Source organism: Barbatula barbatula (assembly GCF_947034865.1).
Source record: "Barbatula barbatula genome assembly, chromosome: 2".
Lineage (NCBI taxonomy): Eukaryota > Metazoa > Chordata > Actinopteri > Cypriniformes > Nemacheilidae > Barbatula > Barbatula barbatula.
Window position 1 is genome coordinate 26913923 of NC_136767.1, and position 21484 is coordinate 26935406.

At 37.2% G+C, this 21484-nt stretch overlaps 2 protein-coding genes across 3 annotated transcripts in view; one reads left to right on the forward strand and one right to left on the reverse strand.

Moving 5' to 3' along the window:
• Nucleotides 1-12249, reverse strand: part of hk2 (hexokinase 2) — a 32070-nt gene extending 19821 nt beyond the window's left edge. Inside the window, exons 1-5 of the mRNA XM_079484083.1 lie at nucleotides 12010-12249; nucleotides 5149-5311; nucleotides 2665-2813; nucleotides 530-649; nucleotides 342-437 (exon numbers count right to left, since the gene is read on the reverse strand). Of these exons, the coding sequence (XP_079340209.1) occupies nucleotides 342-437; nucleotides 530-649; nucleotides 2665-2813; nucleotides 5149-5311; nucleotides 12010-12072 (591 nt within the window). The 5' untranslated portion in view covers nucleotides 12073-12249. The remainder of the gene's footprint in view (nucleotides 1-341; nucleotides 438-529; nucleotides 650-2664; nucleotides 2814-5148; nucleotides 5312-12009) is intronic.
• A 5235-nt stretch (nucleotides 12250-17484) lies between these two features.
• figla (folliculogenesis specific bHLH transcription factor) lies at nucleotides 17485-21465 on the forward strand. Of its 2 annotated transcripts, none has more exons than XM_079451021.1 (4): nucleotides 17485-17884; nucleotides 19728-19877; nucleotides 20019-20125; nucleotides 20238-20695. In XM_079451021.1, the coding sequence occupies exons 1-4, from the start codon at nucleotides 17663-17665 to the stop codon at nucleotides 20278-20280; spliced, it is 522 nt and encodes a 173-aa protein (XP_079307147.1). In that variant the 5' UTR covers nucleotides 17485-17662; the 3' UTR covers nucleotides 20281-20695. The 2 variants fall into 2 exon arrangements, with proteins under 2 accessions (XP_079307147.1, XP_079307146.1); XM_079451020.1 differs by having other exon boundaries at nucleotides 17531-17884; nucleotides 20019-20108; nucleotides 20238-21465.
• Nucleotides 21466-21484: the final 19 nt, after the last annotated feature.

Genomic DNA, 21484 nt, shown 5'->3' on the forward strand with positions numbered 1-21484 from the left:
AAATTTAATGCCGGCACAAGCCTAAATCACACAATGAAGTCAATTTTTTACACAATACTTAAATACAGTTAATAATATTTCTCCTCCCTCTTCTGCAACATTTTTCACCCCTCCTTTAACAAAACACTGACCCAGCCCTAATGAAAACTGACCATGGATTAACTTTAGCAACAGTGTTTTTGTTTTGTTTTATTTGTAAGAATGTAACGGTAGACACAAATTGACAATGTTTTTGCTACGGTGGTATTCAACATACAAATCGTATTAAATATGCCAAAACATGATTACTTTATTTTCAAAAACCAGAATGTAAACAGAATGTAAAACATGACACATCATACCCCTCTCTTGTTAATGGCTTTGCGCAGAAGTGCCACGACATCTCTTCCTTCCACTCCGCTCGCCTTGAAGCCTTTGGTCCACGACACCAGATAACTCTGTACGAACACAAACGCAAACAGATTGACATGTTTACTGAAAAGCCCCTCGTTTTAGTTTTCGGTTTCATTTTTCTCCCTTCCCATCTCACCTCATCCAGTTTGGTCTGCTGGCAGGGAAATGAAAAGGTAAACCCAAGTGGCAGCTTCTTGTCTTTGATGCCCATTTTTTGGAGGAAATTGGCCAAACATTCAGCGATGTGGTCGAAAAGCTGGAAGACACATTTAACAGGATTCATTCAGAGATAGACTTATTTGCATCCTTCCATTCATGAGTCCTTTCGCTCAAAAATCGCCTGTGCCGAGACCTCTACAGGTAGCTCAAAATTGTCAACAACTAAATGAAATCAAAGGAAGTAGATAAACCTAAATGCAAATATTCATAATTATAAACACGCAGGGTATGGTCAGATTTTACAATTAACAGTTTTTTAATGTAGTAAACAAAAGAGTGAACAAATGGTTTACTGTAGCTGGTAGTTAATACAACTCTGAAAACAACCAAAACGAGATGTGAAAATCCAATCCAAAAAGGAAAGTGGTTTCGTGTCCTCAGGCCAGGCAAAGAGAAGGGAACAGAAACAGGAAGAGACACGAGCCGGCCCAGACGACTCACTGCCATCTCTGGACCATGAAGGCAGCGAGACAAGTGTTGGAATTATGCATCCGTGAAGCCAAAAGGCATGAAGTAGCAGGTGCAACTCATCACATGCTGCCAGCTGGGTATCAACTGTACTTTTTCACACTTGTCACATCGCACCAATAAAGAACTCTTACGGCAAGTGGTGATGAAGAAGCTGCCATCCGAATAAGCACATTTGACATTTAGGAATTTGACAGATGCTTTCAACCAAAAGCACAAACTGCATTAGCTAATAAAATATATCAAATCTATATTTAATATTCAATAACTTACTTATGGTGCAAGTAGCCGTGTAATAAGCTCATAAACGTACAGCCTGCATGTACATTATCCCGAACTTATCATATATATATTATCAGAGTTGTCTTATCCTAACAAATTTGGATTGTCCTCTCAATAGCTTATTATTCGTGTGCTGTTTTATATAATTTTTCACTTTCTTTTATGTGGTTTCTACTGGCATTAATACTTTTAATGAACCTCATGATGAAGAGTCTCTGTTAGATCCCAAGTTCCTTTGAATACATTAAATGCTAATGTAAAACACTTTGGTTAATAAAGTGTCTATTAAATAAACTCATAATAATTATTTGTGTAAGGTGAAATATGAGTTATGTCATGCCACTTCTGAATACCACATAGAAACAAAAAATCAAACTAAAGCACCGAAATGGCATGGATTATATTGCACAAGCACATTTAGGCATTTGACACATGCTTTCAATCAAAAGCAAAAACTGCATTAGCTAAAAAAATATAACAAATCTATATTTAATGTTCAAAAACCTACTTATGGTGCAAGTAGCCGTGTAATACGCGAGAAAACGTATATGTATATTATCCCTTACTTATCGTATATATTATCAGAGTTGCCATATCCGAACAAATTTGGAGTCTAGGAAGGACAATCACTGTCCTCTCAATAGCTTATTATTTGTGTCCTGTTTTATCATTTTTCACTTTCTTTATGTGGTTTCAGCAAAGTCAAACTTTTCTAGAGCCATTTATACATTAAATGAACCTCATGATGAAGAGTCTCTGTTAGATCCCAAGTTGCTTTGAATACATTAAATGCTAATGTAAAACACTTTGGGTAATAAAGTGTCTGTTAAAAGAATTTACCAAAAGAAAGGCGATGTTTATTATTTTATATTATTTTAAGGTGATGTTTATTATGTTGATTGATTATTGATTATTTAGCAGCACATTTAGGATTTGTTGTGAAAATGAAACGGGGGCATTAAAAGTTGTTAAAAGCCACCTGTGTTTTGCAGAACTTTTGGAAAAAAAAGTATTTAAATTAAGCATTTAAGTGTTAAACATTTCACCAATTAAAAAAGAAAAGAAAGTGTGCGTCGAGACAGTTAAAACAAACAACACACACAATATCCACTCATTATACCTTCAAAAGTTCAGTCTAAAAACAGCTCATTTCAGACAGATGGTGTGAGAACAGAAGCTTCAAAGATTATTTGCCAAAATGACTACATTTAAGTGTTTAACAAACGTTTGTATCGTTTCACTTCGTAGTAGGGACACTGAGTAGTAAGGTAGTGTGAACCCAGACACACACATAGTTCTCACCTCTGTTCCACTGCCCCTCATGATGTTCTCTGGAATGGCATAGATCTGGTTCTCAATCTCCACCTTTTGCTTTCCATTACTGGACACCTTCACAAGCAGAACCCGGAAATTGGTTCCACCAAGGTCCAGGGCCAGGAAGTCACCCGTTTCTGCAAGCAAATTTTAAAATGTATATTTGACAGCAGAACATTATTTGATAGAACGGTTGATTGTGGTTTGCATTTCAGACGAATGCATGCGAGAATGAACGTTTATACATATTTGCGTTTTGAGTCAAACTGGATGAATAAATGGTGTTTTCCTTCTCAAATACAGTTGTGGTGCTGAATATTAGGGGAATAAAGTACATTTTGGGGATTTATTTTCCTTTGAAACGTATATATTTATATGGCGTCAGAAAGACATTACTAAATTAAGAGATAAGATATAAACAATTGACACCAGTTATCATGTTCAGATGCTTTACAACCAACTGACTTTAAATCAAACACACGAGGAGGAGGATCGAGCGTCCAGTCCCATCGCATAGCACCGCGAGGAAGAGTTTCTCGGCTGGCTGAGGACCGAGCGACAGCGTGTCGGGGAACCGGACTATTTCTTTTTCTTTTCCTCTCTCCCTTCTCTCGTCCCTGTCGCTCCGGGGGCTCCCGTCTCTGTTCTTTCGTCTCGCCGGTGCGTACATTTGACCTCAACTGTACATTTTAGGCATAACCTTGTGTGCATATTATAAAGTCATATTCTAACACATTGCGTAAGGAAGATATACTTTAAATCTAGAAATAAGTTTTTTTCTGAACATTATAGTGCTTGTCAAAAAAGATCAAAGGTCAATAATGCATTGATCAATCCAGACATTACGAACACGCTTTCGGTTGGTCATAAAAATACAAAAATTGCAATCCTCTAGCACATCAATGACCCCAAAGCTACCACAAATTGACAAAAAGCAACAAAACTTGTCTTTTTTATGGGTGAATCAAATGTGCTTACAGCAAGACAAGCTCACTTTTTTTTAAGATATGTTACAGTTTTGACCGTACGATATGACCCCTTTGAAAACTCTTTGTTTATGTTCCAGTATGCTTTTCCTCGAAGCTGTCAAGGGTTTTCTGTGTCTAGACCCTTGACTCTAACTTCACAGATTTATCATAGAGCATTTCAACACTTCAATCCCTTCCTTCAGAGCAGCTGTGCTAATGCTGCAGAAATGATGAGGCGGGCACAAAGAACTATCACGACAACTGGATGAGCAAAAAAACATCAAGAACTACACCATGACATTTAAAAGAAGTCCCAGAGCAAGCCGGTACGGCAAACATTCATCTGGACACGCGTCCACCCTCATCTCGCAGATCGGTGTGTTTCCCTTGGCAACTCTTCCAAGCAGCTGTGGTTCACACCCACATGACCGCTGCAATAACTAGAGATCCGTGTGAAGGCATTCATTCCAGGAACACAATTACAGTTGGTTTTCACACCCTGACTGAGGCAGGCAAATGTCCTCTGAAACAAGGGTTATCCCCTGGTGTGGTGTCAGTGTCACAGAGGCAAAACACACACAAACACTTTAACACTGAGACCCGTGATAATACAGCACCTGTAGAGCTAGATCAATTATTTCTCAACTCACAAATACAGACAGACATGTAGGGACACAGAACAAAGTGTCTTCAAACAGCATGCAAGCTTGTTGTGTGTTAAGGTAAAAGACAACGCTGTACATCATCCACGGCTACACAGATTTTCTCAAAAAATAAATAATAAAAACACTTTTAATAATATTCTATACGTCGCCCGCTCTTTTCCGCACTTGAGTTTCCTTATTATTTAAAAAAAATTGACTTACAATGGACACCATTAAAGGAACAGTCATCCAAAAATAAGAATTCTGTCAATGCTTTTTAATGTCATTGAAAACCTGCCTATGACTCTTCTTCTGGAACGATTGAAATTTTGAGAAATGTCTCAGTTTTGTGTCCAGAAGTCTATGGTGTTCAATGATGCTTGGTTACCATCATTTGTCAAAATATACTGTGTGTGCTGATGGAATAAGAACTGGTTTGGAATGACATGATGTCAAGTAAATTATTAAAAAAAATGTTTTGGAGTGAACTATCCCTTTAAACAACACTTGCAAACATATGGTTTTAAATTGAAGAGTAGTAGCAATAGTTGAAACTCTTCCAAATTTAGATTGAATGTATTCTTGTTGTCAGACAAAACACGACCACAGTTCATGTGTGTGAATTATCACCTTGGACCAGTTGTTTAAATTAAAAAAATATATTAAAAGTAAAATATAATAATAGATGATGCCTAGTATTTGTCAAATTTGAGAACTATGTTGCATATGATTTGAGAAAATCCATTTGCAGACCTATACTATATATACCTATATTAGAAACCCCATGAAGTCAAATTGTGCCCGTTTTAGTTCAACTGTAGTTTGTGTCATTTCTCTAAAAGTCTAAAAATGTAAGTTACCTGTTCCGTCAGGTGTGGAGCGAACAAAAGTGGGCAGCATCTTAACGGCAGCAGTTGGGTTAGTGTCTCTGCCCAGACCTTTGTCCATTTCTTTCCTGAAGCGTCTGGAGACGTCCATCAGGTTCTCTTCAGACAACCGCATGTGGAACAGGTACTTGTCCACCTGGGAAGAAGAGATGAAAGGTGAACATCGAATTCTATAATACGTTTTTGTGTATAACAAAATAATCAACTCAAAAGCGGATAGACTGATGAAATCTTTTCACTCTTCTATTATATGATGCATTTAAAGTAGAAACCTCAATATTCCTTTGATTTGTATCTGTGCAAATATAGTTTGTTATAAGGCTAAAAAGCTTGAATGCATTTGCCTCTCATTTCATATGAGCATTAAACTGTAATTTGTCCCTGACAACCAATTTCCAACCCTGTGCTACAGTAGATCCATCGCGGTCTCTTTCTCCTTAAATTACCAAATAATCTCTTCAACATCAATATTTCGTGTCCATTTATTTATCATATATACCCATAATGCACAAGATAATATTCAGTTCAGTCAATTTTACACCATAAAACCCCTGATCTCCATGTCCATGTGTTTATTTTGCAATAATGTCCAGTTGACTCACCCAATATTTCAAGTTAAGACACAGGTAACGTCTGGAATAGTATACAACTCATACTACTTTTGCATTATGTATACAATATGCAGAATGTACATTTTCTGTATGCATTAAATACACATAGCACCCAATGCAATGCACTCCAAATTTTTTAATAAATTTGCTTATTTGTTTAAATTGCCAACAGTTTTATTCAGTGCTCGAATTGAATAGTGTCTTATGGGGGTAGGAAACGAAAATTACTTCAATGATCTTAAAACAAAAATTATTGGAAATGACATTTTGATAGAAAATGCTGCAAAACAATTCTAAATATATCTTCATCGTTCAACCAGTAAACGATCACAAGCGTACATTCTTAAAGTGACATGACATGTGACCAAAAAATAGACTTTATTTTATCATTAAAACTCATTTCTAAAGCAAATGTCTATTTTTTACCACTCATAGGGTCCCTAATGCCTTATGCCTGGGGTCCTGGATCTCCAGACCCCCTTCAATTCGAGCACTGGATGTATTTGTTAAAATCACTTAAACATGCAAGTAGTGATTGAGAGATGGAGACAGTCAGTCAGGGTTAAACAAGTACTGTAAAAATCCAAACTAATGAACTAAACAAATTCACGTGAGCTTTAAAGATAAAATTCTAAAACCCTTCCAAAGCAAATAATTAGTGACAACAATGAAAGTTTCTGGGATTTAAAAGAAACAATGAAAAAACAACAACAGGTAAATTGACTTTTTATATTTTCCACCAATCACTGAATTGTATGCAGATGTATGCATTGTGGGAGATTAAAGAAGCAAAGAATATATTTACACTACTTTAAAAACAAAACAAACCTCCGGGTATACAGTGTTATGTTATGGAATCTGGACGTGCGTTATTATCTTTGTATACTGTACTGACTGCAAAGGCATCTTTCATGCACAAAAGTAAAATTGCGTTCTACGTTTTAAAGCATTTACCATAGCGTCCTGCATAATTTTCCAATGTATATATTGCGGTACGCAAAAAGGGTTTAAGCACAATGTTTTTTTAAAGCATTTATCATAGTGTCCTGCATACTTTGTCCAATGTATATATTGCAGTACGCAAAAAGGGTTTAAGCACAAAAATTTTAATTGTAATACTGCTTTAAATTGTTGTTTTCTGTATATTTTACGTTTTCTGTTTAATTTAATAGCATTTCAGTTTTTCTGAGCAGAAAATAAATATCATTCATTTTTCCCTGATTAACAGAAGACGCCCACTTAAATATCATTCAGTCTAACAATCTTGTCCGTCAAACTGACAACAAAATTATATTTATGGCTAATTACTTTCACCCTAAATGCTAATTAGTTGTAATTTGTTTTTATCTGATTTGCCACCATCCTAGATTTGCACATTTGTCAATAAGAGTTTTTACTCATTTTAAGCTCAATAAGTCAGAATAAGCATGTACATAAATTTTGTGTTACACAGAATGACACTGTAACATTATTTCAACCAGATTTTGACATTTTTCTTACATTTACTGGACATACGATCACATCAGTTAATTCATTTTGATAGGGACAACTTAGCATCTTTGACCCGTATGCTATCATTTATTCTGAACACATCTATGAACTCAAAAACCAGAGTGTTTATAAACAGGTTTCTAATCATTTAACATTAAAAGACAATAACAAAACAGAAAGAGGAACTTGAATTTGCATGTGTACACAATGCATTCAGTAAGGGGTGTGTCTGACACTCCCTTTCACAAAGAGCAACAGATCGAGTATGAAGGCCAGAGGTAACATGAGATCATCGGCCAGCTGATGCTCTTTTTACAAGAAAGGGAAGCTGGAATGTCCCGTCCCACATTGCAATGAAAGGTCAAATGGTGATTTCATAAAAAGCTCTTGAAAGACGTTGAGAAAAGACCTGCTTTAGACAACTTCCTTAAAGATCACGCAAACACCATGGGCCAGATTTACTAAATGGCAAAAAAAAGCCCAGATGGGAGCTTTTTTTAGGCGATAAATAAAGCCCCAAACACGAATACAAAGATGAGCGCAAACTGTAGTAAATCGCATGCCGTGATTAATTAAAATCTTAAAAAAGCCTTCATGCCTTTCAGCGCTTATTTTCACTGCGTGTCTTTGGTAAGTACCAACAGTAGGTTTTGTACACCAAAAGAAGCGTTCCCACTTCTGTTGACGCTCACTGCAGAAGCTCAGAGAAGAATCATATTTACTCCCTACGGGCCTTTCACAGGAGTCGGAAACTACATCACCGCAGAGTAAAGCAACTTCCCCAACAGATTAAATCCCATTGTAATAGAATGCACTTAAAGTCACTTAAATTCATCTGTACAGTCTTATTTTGCGACTTCAATATACATTAAACATAAAAATTAATGTCTGTGTGTTTTGTGCACTCAGACTGCTAATAGTCTGCTAGTGTTTTGAGTTTATACACCCTAGCTCGCGTCAACAATTGATTCCTGATTTTTATCCCAAAATAAACACAGATTGCCGCTTTAACTTTAAACCAGCGGTGATAAAGTATTAAAGAGATACTTCACGCCAAAATGAAAATTCTGTCATCATTTACTCACCTTCGAGTTGTTCCAAATCTGTATAAATGTATTTGTTCTGTTGAACACAAAAGACATTTTGAAGAATGTAGGACAGCAAACTGTTCTGGGGCACTTTTGACTATCATTGTTTTTTCTACTGTGGTAGTCAATGGAGGGGGGGTACTGTCTGGTTGTAAGCATTCTTCCAAATATCTTTCTCTGTATTTGTCAGAAAAAATACAGATTTGGAACAACTCGAATGTGATTTTTGGGTGAAGTGTCCCTTTAAGCTTGTTTACATTATTGCGTCGAACGATGCAGAAGTCAAAAACCCGGAAGCGTGAAAAGACGGCCTATTGGATGTCGATCTCAAAAGTCGCTCTTCATTTTCATATTTAAACATTTCAACTTTGTCGCATCGCTAGTGACGCCCCATCCAGTCGCCAACTGTCGCCAGTTCTCCACTGAATTGAATGGGTTCCTGACACTATGCCGCTTGTAATGTGACCCCATGAGTCATGGTCGGGTGTGTCTCATACGTCCTGAAAAGTGAAGCTGCAGGCTCTTTGATTGACCCCTGGTGGCTGGATGGAGTACATGTTGTAAAATCAGCCCTCTCTATGTAGACAAATTGGGCTTGAGTCAAAAAAAAAAAATTATTACAGTTTTAATAAAATTTTCCAAAAATATATATTTTTTTTTAAGGTGGTTGCCATCTACTGTCGAACTGGTCCCTGGTCATTATCAGCTGTCTTTCTATGGCCAGAGCTCCTCAACTTTGGAAAAGTTTTAAAAGTTATTTCTTTTACTGACAAAACGGAACCGAACGGAGAGTAAATAATGACTGAAACTTCTTGGTCACTCAATCCTACCTTGTAACTTTAGTTCGATAATGGTTCAAGTCTGCTTTAGGATATCACCCTGGGGAATATCATGAAGAACCCACATTCCAAAACACACATACACACAGGAAATGGCATTTTCTAGGTTAATACTCTGAACTACACTGAGAGGTGAAGCCCATATGACTAGAATGACATTTACCACTACAGGGGGACAAACACATCACAACGCCTGACATATAAAGGAGTGTCAACATTACACTGTACATACATACATTAATCAATAAAACACGTAGAGTAAACCAGCCTTTTTTAAGTCGTCATGGAAGTAAAACTGAGATGGATTTACGTAATACGACGTATTTCTGAAGAGGCTTATCAAATAAGGAAGGAAAATGTTAGATGGGGTTGATATTATCCATTAGAATTGCGAAAAAGAAAAAAAAGCGGGTTTTGCAAAGAAGGGTGATATAACCGTGACTAAGTTACTTAAGTGCAATATAAGAATATACACATGAGTCTACCCGTCTGTAAACTGGGGTGATAAAGTGTAACCAGCTCTCCTGTAATTCAGATTCTCAAAAATGTCTGCATTCGGGAATCATAGGCGTGTAACAAAAGAACAGGACTGCAAGTACAGACAGATAGTCACCTTGAACTCCCTTCTCTTTGCTAAAATGTCTCAGCGGGTCCCAGAAATCAGGTACACGCTGTACGCAAAACTAAAATGGTGTTTCGCTCTTTCAGTTGACTTCCGCCTTATTTGTTCCAAAGAATTTACATCATTATATTAAGTAACGGTTTTTCGAAATTTGTGAATCGATTCGAGCCGCTAGCAGATTGAATCGATATTCATTGCGAATCGCTTTTTCTCCCACCCCAGTAAAGGATGTCTCCGTTTAAGATTTGGACTAACTTAAAAGAACACCGTATCAGAGGACTAAATACAATGGGAGACACAACGGTGTTAAATCTCCGATCAAGAATATCACAAAGACAAGAGGATGGCCTCTGTACAGACTTAAGATAGGGCACCAAGGCCTCGGGTTCTTTGGATAGGTTGTCGTTTGTGTTCGAGATGGAGTTCATGGCAATTTCAACACCAGTAACTTGTTACGCACGCTTTTGACCATTTAACTTCAACGCGTGATAGGTGAAGCAGCACTTCTACACGGAAGGAAGTGCTTTCATTTACACAAGATGTTTCAGGACTCTTGAACTTGTGACAAGCGTGTTACAGCACCAGGATATTATGAAAGTCAGAGAGCACGAACTGAGAATCTGACGGGATCCCAGTGGAATTTTTACTGCCCGAACATTTACAACCTGCGCTAGAAATACAACACAATGTGGAAACATAAATCAGCAGACGGAGAAGCCTAAATAATCACTATTAATGGACGGACCACATTTAACAGCTCAACTTGTAAAAAGGGCTGCCAAACACCATATGCCCTTTAAACATCAAATCGGTGTACATCATGCAAAGAATATTCTATGAAAATATCATCTTGATATCTTTGTTTATTATTTTACATCATCATTAGTGTCAATAAAATAATTTCGGTATTAAATGGAAATTCGATTGGTGCATCTCAAAATCAAATAATCTATCATTTACAGTGATAGACGTTGCCTATTTGTATCATGTTATGGCTATGACTGATATGATGTACATATATAGACGTACATATACATGTGTGTGTATATATATCTTGAAAGAGAGATAGAGATAGAGATAGAGATAGAGATAGAGATAGAGATAGATAGATAGATAGATAGATAGATAGATAGATAGATAGATAGATAGATAGATAGATAGATAGATAGATAGATAGATAGATAGATAGATAGATAGATAGATACTGTATAATACACACATTTTATGCTTTTTCTCAGAAATGTATTTTTTCTTATACATTCTTAAAAACGTTTAACCACAGATGTTACTCTTAGAAAGAACAAGTCAAGATAAAACAATACAATAATTTATTAACAAATTAATCATTTAAAACGGAGAGCAGGTGCCAAGAGCGCTTGTGCTATCATCTTTCATATAATACCCATTGGTCTGACATTTTGTGACCTTGTCATATGTGAATCCACTTTGTGCCAAGACAGAATAAGGTCACAGAGGTCACCGTAAGTTGATGTAATAGCGGAATTTATCCGACAGCCATAAGACGCGCGCGGGGTGTGATGCGCGTCACCGGCGCCTCAGGTTACGGGCGCAAGTCTCATTCATTTAAAGATACGTCGTGGCAGGAAGCGACATATTTCACTTGTCTAACTTGCCCAGTTAGTTTAAACAATATCGCTTCTGTTTATTCCTATCGACTTATTTTATACACAACACATCGGCCAAACTGTTAAACGACACGTTGTATATACCCATGTATAAACTAGCTTCCCTAAGTACGAGGTCGGAGGATTGAAGGGCTCTCCTATGCAGTAGGTATACTTGTAAATATCCATACTTAAAAAAATGCGGAAACCGGCTGCTCGCAAACTGACGTAAGTGACGCAAAAACCAGTTTGAGGGAGTCTGCGTAAGTATAGTTCAGTACATTTAACAGCTCCACGTCGCATCAACAGAAGCACCAGACCCTGCACTCAGGTGTCAGTTTGATTTTATTCGTAGTCATCTTAAATCGTGTATTCGACCTTGTAAAGACACGTGTGTAGATAAAGGATGCTAAACGCATAGTATCGCCCTCTACAAACGTGTTTAACTATTGACAGATAACGATCTCTGTTCGTCCGAAGAGCTATTCGATCGGATAAAATCAATGACTCTTGATAAGCCGGCTTTAGGACGAGCCCGGTTTGAGTAACGTTACTTACTTTCTGAACGTCGTCATGGTGTAGCTCGGTGAAGTAGTACGCCAGTAAATGGGAGGCGATCATCCTCTTTTGTGAACTTTGGCGTCTCTTAACTTTATAAATGCGATCTGAACTGATACCAGGTCACTTTGAGCGCGTGCTCATGTTCTTGAAGTTTCTCAAAACTCTTTCTTCAACTCGCGCCGTCTCACGCAAGGATGATGAGAAGTGACGTCACGATTAATCCACCCCCTCCGCAGCAGTAATTTGAGCGTCTTGCGTCATTTGCATCTTTTGCAGGCGAATGAACGCGAAGAAGGTGTGTCCTGCCTCCAAACTAAAGCCAGGTTGTCCAGTGTGGAATAAAGGCGTACTGCATACTGTATAAATATTAAAAAGTGTATGAATATTATAAATTGAGTCATAAATATTGCGAACAATGATGTGCTGTACTATACAGGTAGGTTTGTGGGGATGCACTTTTGGTAGGCTATCTGTAAAAATGTTAAACAGAAAGTGTTTCTACACTTTACATTTAAAACTTCAACTTAATAACTCGAGTTCAAAAGCTGCCTTACATTTTTAAGTTGAATCAAATCGGCTTTGCATGTCCTCGAATTAAAATGATATTAAACTGACTCATTTGACAAGTTATACAAAGTAAGTTGCCATTCAAAGTTGAACTTTTCAAAGTGTAGCGTTGTTTTTATGTCATTGCATGTTTATGAAGTCCCTCAAGTGATAAACGGTGTAAAGAAACTTAAGCTAAATCGCTTTATTACAATTTCAAGTTAAATCAAATTAGCTTTATGAGTCAAATACGCTTACATTTTATTAAACTGACATCTAGTTGTATTTTAGAACTCATTTTTAATTATGTGTAATTGACTCATAAAGCTAATTTGATTTAACTTTAAAATGTAATGCAGCTGAAATTGGTGACTGTTTTATGTATCGTTTGACAAGGGCTGCTTCAGTAAAGTGTGTGTCTCCGTTTGTTATACAGCTGTTCTCTTGACGTTAAAGTACAGGTGTATTTATTTATCTTCTGTGTTAATTCTTTCCACATTGTTTGTCTTTAATATAAGTTTGGTTTGCTTTCTGCAAGTCCCCACAAAGTTAATAATTCCACCATAAGAGTCCATAAGAGTTTGTATTATTAATAATAATTAGAATTGGAGGACGATGTAAAGAGAAAGATTACAACTAACTTTATTAAAGGTGGTTGACCTGAAAAGTGTGAGAACCACTGGTTTAAAGTTCTGAACTGTATTACTAATGTCTGAATGTGATTTTCAGACAAGTGCTTCAGGAAGTTAGCTGGAATTTATAAGTAATCCAATCATCTTAAACATTAGTGACTTAAAAACGCAAAAAAAAAGAGATTAACAGAATGGTTTCCCAGATCATTTTAAATGACACAGAGTATCCTTTATATTCTCTGAATTAAAGTGACCTAGATCAAGAAAGTGTACACATACACGTTGAGCATGTCTCTTTAGTCTCACACAATACAGAAACATCACAGCTTCGTTTTTCTGGACTCTCTCTGCAATTTAGAGGAGCTGTTTCTCAATTTCAAACATCCCTCTTCTGCTCTTACACATAGTGTAATGAGTGTAATATGAGTCATATTTAAAGGGGTGGTGCAACAGTGTGTCATGCATTCTGACTTCCTTGTGTTCTCATGCTTTGTCAAAAAACGATTTGGACGTATTACGTAGTATTTCTGTGCACGATACAGTCCCCCAGTGTTTGTACAGGTTTGAGAATTTCTTTTGGAACATTAACGTATCGTTACGTAACTATTTTTCTTTGTACCCTATAGGCCCTTGTCACATGACGTCATGCATTCTCCGTTCTGCCACGATGCAGTGCATCGTTACATCCGCCAGCGCCTCAGAATGGAGTTTACCAAGTTCCGCACCCCCTCCCAAACACACGTCGCATGTTTTCGGAAATACTCGTACAGCTGTATCTGTCTTTTATAAATGTGATCAAATGAAAGATTCTGCGGATATTTGAAAGGTGCGAAGTTGAAAGGTACTATTCTGTAAGTACTCAAGGTTACCATGAGATATACAGAAACTGTCTGAGTAGGGCCGCTTTAAGATGCTTAGACTTCAGAAGGTCAAAATGTTACCATTCTTCTGAGAGTTATTTCAACGTTGAACTTTCACTTGATATTTTTCATAACCTGAGACATTACACAAAACCAGACATGGCTCATTGGTGTTGTGTTAAAGAACTTTGCTGTAGGCTTCAAGTGTTCAATAACGTTTCTGTTTAAACACGCAGTACGTGGGTAAAATACCTGCAGTGCCACTATGCATACTAATTTGGAATAATACAATAATTAATCTTTGTACAGTGTCGGTTATCAGATTAAGACGGGTGGACTTCTTGACATCCTACGGGCGAATTGATGTAAAACGGCAGCTCGGATCGGATTCCAAACCTACGATGGTGCCTCAATTGTTCCCAGAAATCAGTGAAGACACCTACGGTTTGTCCAATGAACAATTGAAAGACACATGACATTCTTGTGCCAGGATGTCAGCAGGTTCACTGCCAAAAAAATGACATTCTTACTAAAAAATGTTGTCTTGTTTTTAGTAAAAAAATATCTAAGACTTTATCTAAATATTTAGTCTTGTTTAATGAAACATAATATAAGAATTAAGTATTTATGGTAAAACAATCTAAAGAAATCTGTCCATTGGGTGAGAAAAATATTTTTTTATTTAGATTGACCTTTTTCTCAAGTACCTAATTCAAGTTTATTTTTTTCACCCCATTGACAGATTTATTTGCTTGTATTTTTACTAAACACAATAATAAAATGCTTAGTAAGAATGTCATTTGTTGCATTTTTGATTCATACGGCTGATAAATGTGTAAACTGCTTTACACAGTATAACTGAATTAAACATATAATTACAATAATTGACTAAATGAAAAGCCAGGCATATAAGAGAAAATGAAGAATGGAAGAAAATAAAACATTATGCCCATTGTTTTGAATTATGGAGATGTTTTCTCTGACCAGCAGACACAATTACATGCGGTTCAGTCTTGTTAACTCAACATCAACCTCATTCATTCAAAAGAAGACTCTTAGTGCCAAACTTTGTTCGAATAGATTTAGGACTACAAATAATAGATTTGGGACTACGAATGATATATGAACATCACTGTATATGGGAAACACTCATTCATCTTACACCTGGTGAAGATTCAGCACTTGAGGGACAAATCCACGATGCATCATTTGATTATAGAGCCAGTTAGTATAAGGTCAGGTGTTGGAGTTCTCAGGTGTGGCTACTGCTGTTTTATGACTATGTGAAGTAGAGAAACAGGAAATGAATGACACTTATGTACATAGGATAGTGTACACGTTTAACCATGCTGAATGTGTAAATACACACATGTTTGTTTTGTTATCTTCATGGAGATGTGCATAGTTGTTTATACTAAACCAAATGGTATTGTAGCTATAATGCCATTACAGTATGTTCTATCTCCTAACCCTAACCACGCCTTAAATTTAACCGCCACAGAAAGATTTTTGCATTTGTACATTTTCAAATAAGCAACCAATCTGAAGCTTTTCTTAAGCAGTATGCGGTTAAGTATGACATCTTTTTTTTAGAATCACAGTGCATCATGTAAGTGTTTCAACGGGAGGATGAATTTCACTTAATCACATCATGAAGGATGATTTCTGAGAAGAAAGAGAGATTTATCTTCATTGTTATTCTTTTTATTTTGCTGTTACACCATAGGACACGTCAACTACATTGTTAACTGTTAAGGTTTGTCAAAAATAGGAAATGTTTTATTCATACTATTACTGCAAGTATACTTGTGCTCAAATAATTATTTAAAACCATGGTATGCTTAAAATACTTTTAATTGGTGTATAAAATAAAGGGATAGAGACCTGTGTCAAGTCAACTTTATTTAAATAGCGCTTGTTACAAAGCAGCAGTACATGAAACATGTTGACTATACGCAAAACTTTAAAGTTATACAAGTTAAAACAAAAAACAATGTGGTTATCTCAGAGAAGCACATTTAAGATAAAAGAGAGAAACACAGGTCTTATACGGACTATCCATCCATCCATCCATTTTCTACCGCTTATCCGGGGCCGGGTCGCGGGGGCAGCAGTCTAAGCAGAGATGCCCAGACATCCCTCACCCTAGACACTTCCTCTAGCTCTTCCGGGGGGACACCGAGGCGTTCCCAGGCCAGCCGGGAGACATAGTCCCACCAGCATGTCCTAGGTCTTCCTCCCGGTCGGACAAGCCCGGAACACCTTCCGGGGAAGGCGTCCAGTAGGCATCCGTAACAGATGCCTAAGCCACCTCAGCTGACCCCTCTCGATGTGGAGGAGCAGCGGCTCTACTCCGAGCTCCTCCCGGGTGACCGAGCTTCTCACCCGATCGCCCAGCCACCCTGCGGAGGAAGCTCATTTCAGCCGCCTGTATCCGGGATCTTGTCCTTTCGGCCATGACCCAAAGCTCATGACCATAGGTGAGAGTAGGAACGTAGATTGACCGGTAAATTGAGAGCTTCGCCTTGCGGCTCAGTTCTTTCTTCACCACGATGGACCGGTACATCGACCTCATGACTGCAGAAGCTGCACCGATCCGTCTGTCAATCTCCCGTTCCATCCTTCCCTCACTCGTGAACAAGACCCCGAGATACTTAAACTCCTCCACTTGAGGAAGGAACTCTCCACCAACCTGAAGTGGACAAGCCACCCTTTTCCTTTTTTTTTTTTTTTTTTCCCTTATACGGACTATAAATACCTAAATGTAATCATAAATAAATAAAGCAGAATGTTAAATTTTAAAGTTACATTAATAAATACGAAAACGTTTAATTCTAAAGCTGATGTCAGCAGACCCTCGGGCTGGCAAACAGTGCAAAACACTATGCAAATGGTGGCGAGAAGCCCAAATCTCCAATGTAGAAAAAAGACCTCTGGCAAAAACTGCAGCATCTCTTCAAGCTCAACAGTGCTTGCACAACTAGGAAAATAAACACGGTAAAAATGTAGATAATAGGTTTAATATTAACATTAACATTCTGTGTGACTCTTTCTTCTGTACACAGAAGATTATAGGCTACTCAGTGGTTTGTGTCCATCTCGTGGACTTCCTTCTTCCTTCATAAGAAAAAAAGTCATACAGGGTTGGAATGACATGATGGAGAATAAATGATGCACAAATGGGGCGTTGTCATAACGGAAGGCTGCCGTTCCAAATTAGGCCTACTTCCATCCTTAACTAAAAGAGAAGAATGAAACAGAGCCACTCCAACAATTAAACCGAAGCTTCACATTAAATCGCATTGCTCAAAGTTCTTGATCATTTAGACATGCAGTAGGGAAACACATCGTTGTAACGCCATCTAGCGGTCAAGATTGAAAACGCACCTGTCACCGGATCGTTTAAAGGCGGGGCTTGACACACAGGTGAAATTAGTTTGAATTAGATGTATATAATCACGTGATTGATTGGCTTCCAGTAGAATTGTTCATTCCACAATAGATCCCGTTGCACGCTGTGATTCCCCCGCATTTTTTTTGCTTGTCCTTCTTACAATAGATTATAAAATGAAAAGTTATCTGATTAGTTAATTAGGAAAATAGAGAAATAAAATGACAGGTAGAAAGCTCAGGGCTGTGGTGGGTCTAATGAAGGTCCCGGAGCGCGAGCTCATGGGTGATATTTTATTGCGCGAGAGTGCTGAGCCATCACTCCCAGTGCACGTGAGTATCGGCAAATTTGTCCGGTTGGAAGACGGACACTACATAGACACCGAAGACAGAGATAAGTCTGTTAAAAGACGACAGCTTGCCAACGCAAAGGAGAGGTTGCGGGTGAGTGTCCAGGCGGGTCGGTGGGCCTATATCCTTTTACGCGGAAGTCTGTGCATTGTTATGGACACTGAGGTGTTGACTTGAAGGGATAGTTCACTCAAAAAGGAAAATTCTGTCATTTACTCACCCTCAAGTTGTTTCAGGTCTATATGCATGTATTTGTTCTGTGAAGCACAAAGGTGTTTGTAAGGATGTTCAGTTCTGTGATATCATACACTACCATAGTAGGAAAATCAATATTTTATATATTTTTTGTTCTGTTGAACACATATTTTGAAGAATTTAGGAACACAAACAGTTCTGGGGCACCTTTGACTAGCATTATATTTGCCCTACTATGGCAGTCTATGATGTCACAGCATTGAATATTACTAACGTTCTTCCAAATATGTTTGTGTTCATCAGAAATTATTTTATACAGGTACGAAACGACAGGAGGGTGAGCAAATTATGATGGAACTTTCATATTTGGGTGAACTATCACTTTAAATAGATCATACATTTTTGCTGCGTAATATATAAAAGCCTGATGTTTATTCGTGAGCTTTACACGCCACAAAACATGAAGCAAAAAATAAACCGGGTTACTGTAGTAAAACCACGGTTGCTGAATCTAGAACTTTGACTATTATAACTGCTGCTCTGGCGATGCTATGGCAAGTTTTCGGTGGCTGATAATGTGGAAGATCTCGTATTTTCTCATGCCTCTTAAGACTTTTGTCCTGAACGTTCTCCCGTATGTCTTTAAACATCCCCGCTGTTTCTTAGAAAGCCTAGTTCCTAGAACCTAGAATAGAAATCTAGTTTAATAACTCTTTAGATGGATGCTTTGCTCAATCTTATGATTGGCTTATTTTCACAGAGTATTAGGCTGCAGATAATTGTTTCAAATGTGAACTTGTGAAGTCCATGTTCTTTCTGAATGGTGGATCTAAGTGGTGCAGATGTGCAATTATGATAATGGTTTATGTGATTTTAAGGGAAACCGACTAGGTGATGTCATCAGTGTTGATAAATTCACACAATTGAACTCAACCTTATGTGACAAGTTAAATGATGGTCATTGTTATGATGCTAGTCTTTATTGTGAATTTACGACATCTGGTTCTTTAGACTATTCTACATTTTTCACTATTCTTGCAGAATGTGTTTGCATTGAATTCATCCTATATTAAAAATAAAGCTGCTTCATGATGCCATAAAATTGTTTTATATTTTTCGTCTAAATGGTTCCATAAAGAATCTTTAATATCTGAAGCTAACCTTTCTGGTTCACAAAATGTTCTTTGTGGTGAAAAAAGGTTCTTCAGATTCTAAAAAGGTAAGAAAGAGATGATTATTTGTGGAACCAAAAATGGTTCTTTTCTTTTTTAAGAGTGTGGGCTCATGATCCAGGATAGGAGTAGGTTTTTTTTTTTAACTTTACTCATAAGACGGACACTACTAACGGAGAAATGTTTAATGATGTCTTGTTTGTTATTTTACGTAAATCAATAATGACTGTGGCTGTGCTACAAATATTATTAAAATAAAATGATATTTAAAGTCTCCGTGCAACATTTGACACACTTTTGCTCTGTTTTTGTTTAAAGCTGCTGTATGGGGTATGTATACTACAAAAACTCCTTGTGAAATACTATAAAAAAAAAAGCTCCCTAAATTGCAATTCAAGTGAATGGGTCTTTCCTTATTTCTCCATTTACATAGAAATGAACATGGAAAACATAGGCTAAAGCAGCAAGAAAGGAATATGTTTGTTTTTAGGTGAACCATTTAAATTAAAAAGCTCTGTTAAATTATCCTCTGTAATGTTCACGGTTAATTTGTCTATCCCTTCCCTAAGGTAAGAAGCCTGAACAGCATGTTCTCGTATCTCCGGCGCATTGTGCCGGTGATGCCACAGGACCGAAAGCCCAGCAAAGTGGACATGCTTAAAGCTGCGACTGAGTACATTCGACTTCTTTCAGCTGTCCTCAATCACACATCCTCCAATGTAAGTCAATGGCTCGACACTGACGTCTTTATTGATATGAATTAAACTTGTACACAACAATAAATAAGACTAGATTGTCTTAAAAGCATATCCTTTAAATGTATAGAATCCAGCAAATGTCTTGATGCTTGTTCTTCATAGGGTAGTGGGAATACGGATGTTTTCCTAGAGACTGGAATAAACTATTCAAACATAGAGACTGACTGCTCTGATATATGGACCATGGAAGATGTGAGATGTGTTCAAATGTGAACATGGCTTTACATTCATTTACACAGAAATGCTTGCATTCTGATGTTATAGGTGTAAATAGATAGTAAGCGTTTCATGCTATATATGTTCCAATCGTCTCTATCCCAGGCTCTGGAGTCAATGTCAAATCCCTTTCTGTCTGCGGATGTGAGTGTGACTGCCCCAATGGTTACCACGGCGACCGGATCAGAAGATGATGTGGATCTCAACAACATGACGGTGCAGTGTGTCGTGCCAATGTACATTGTGGTTGGCTCAGACCAAACTGTGGTAACAGGACAACTTTCCTTGTAGGAACTTGGTACATTGAATAAAGCTCTTATTTAATTTTATTTATCTTATATGTAGCCTTCTGCTGCTTCTATTTAATATTATAGAATATTTGTCAGCTATTATGAGCACTGATGGTTGGCAGTTGAGCTGAACTGCAAATTATTTTGTCTATTCAGTATAAATTTAAACTGTCCTAAACTATTGAAAAGACAGCTGTACAAAGTTTATTTTTGAGGCACTACGGCACATTAATAGTATGATTTATGCAAATAAGTAATAAATAATAAATTGTTTATTGGTGGTGTTCTTTTTTACAAATTAGATAGATTCTCTTCTATTACTCTACTATTTAACCTCATAACTTGATTTAAAGGGACAGTACACCCAAAAATGACTCGCTTTCTTAATTAACTCACTCTCTAGTTGTTCCAAACCTGCAAAAATGTCTTTGTTCTGATGAACACAGAGAAAGATGGTTGGACAAATAATTGTAACCAAACATGAACAACTTGGACCCCATTGACTACCATTTATAATTTTCCTTCTAGGCAAAAGTGCCCCAGAACTATTTGCTGCCCCTCATTCTTCAAAACCTGTTCAACACAATATACAATTATTTTTCCTACTATGGTAGTCAACGGGGTCCAAGAACTGTTTGGTTATAAGCTTTCTTCCAAATATCTTTCTCTGTGTTCATCAGAACAGAGAAATATACACATCTGGAGTAAATCGAAGGTGAGTAGCCTAAATGATGACAGAATTTTTTATTTTGGGCTGAAATTATCTCTTTAAACAACCACGAGAAATGTTTACATTTGTTTGGTTCGGAGATTCTTCGAAGCGTTTTGTTCAATTTATAATTGTTTTGTATTTTTACAAAGATTTGCGATTTACAAATCTGGGTGCATTCAGCATTTTCTGCTAAATTAATTAAATGTATGCTTGCTGTAAAGTACACTCCTGCCAGTTGTTTATTTTGAATTATTGTATTTCTTATGGGTCTTTACTGTGCTAATAGTCTAGAGAATGTTTTGAGTAAAGTGCATTGTGGTCCAACATTTTTAGAGCGGGCTTACTTGCAA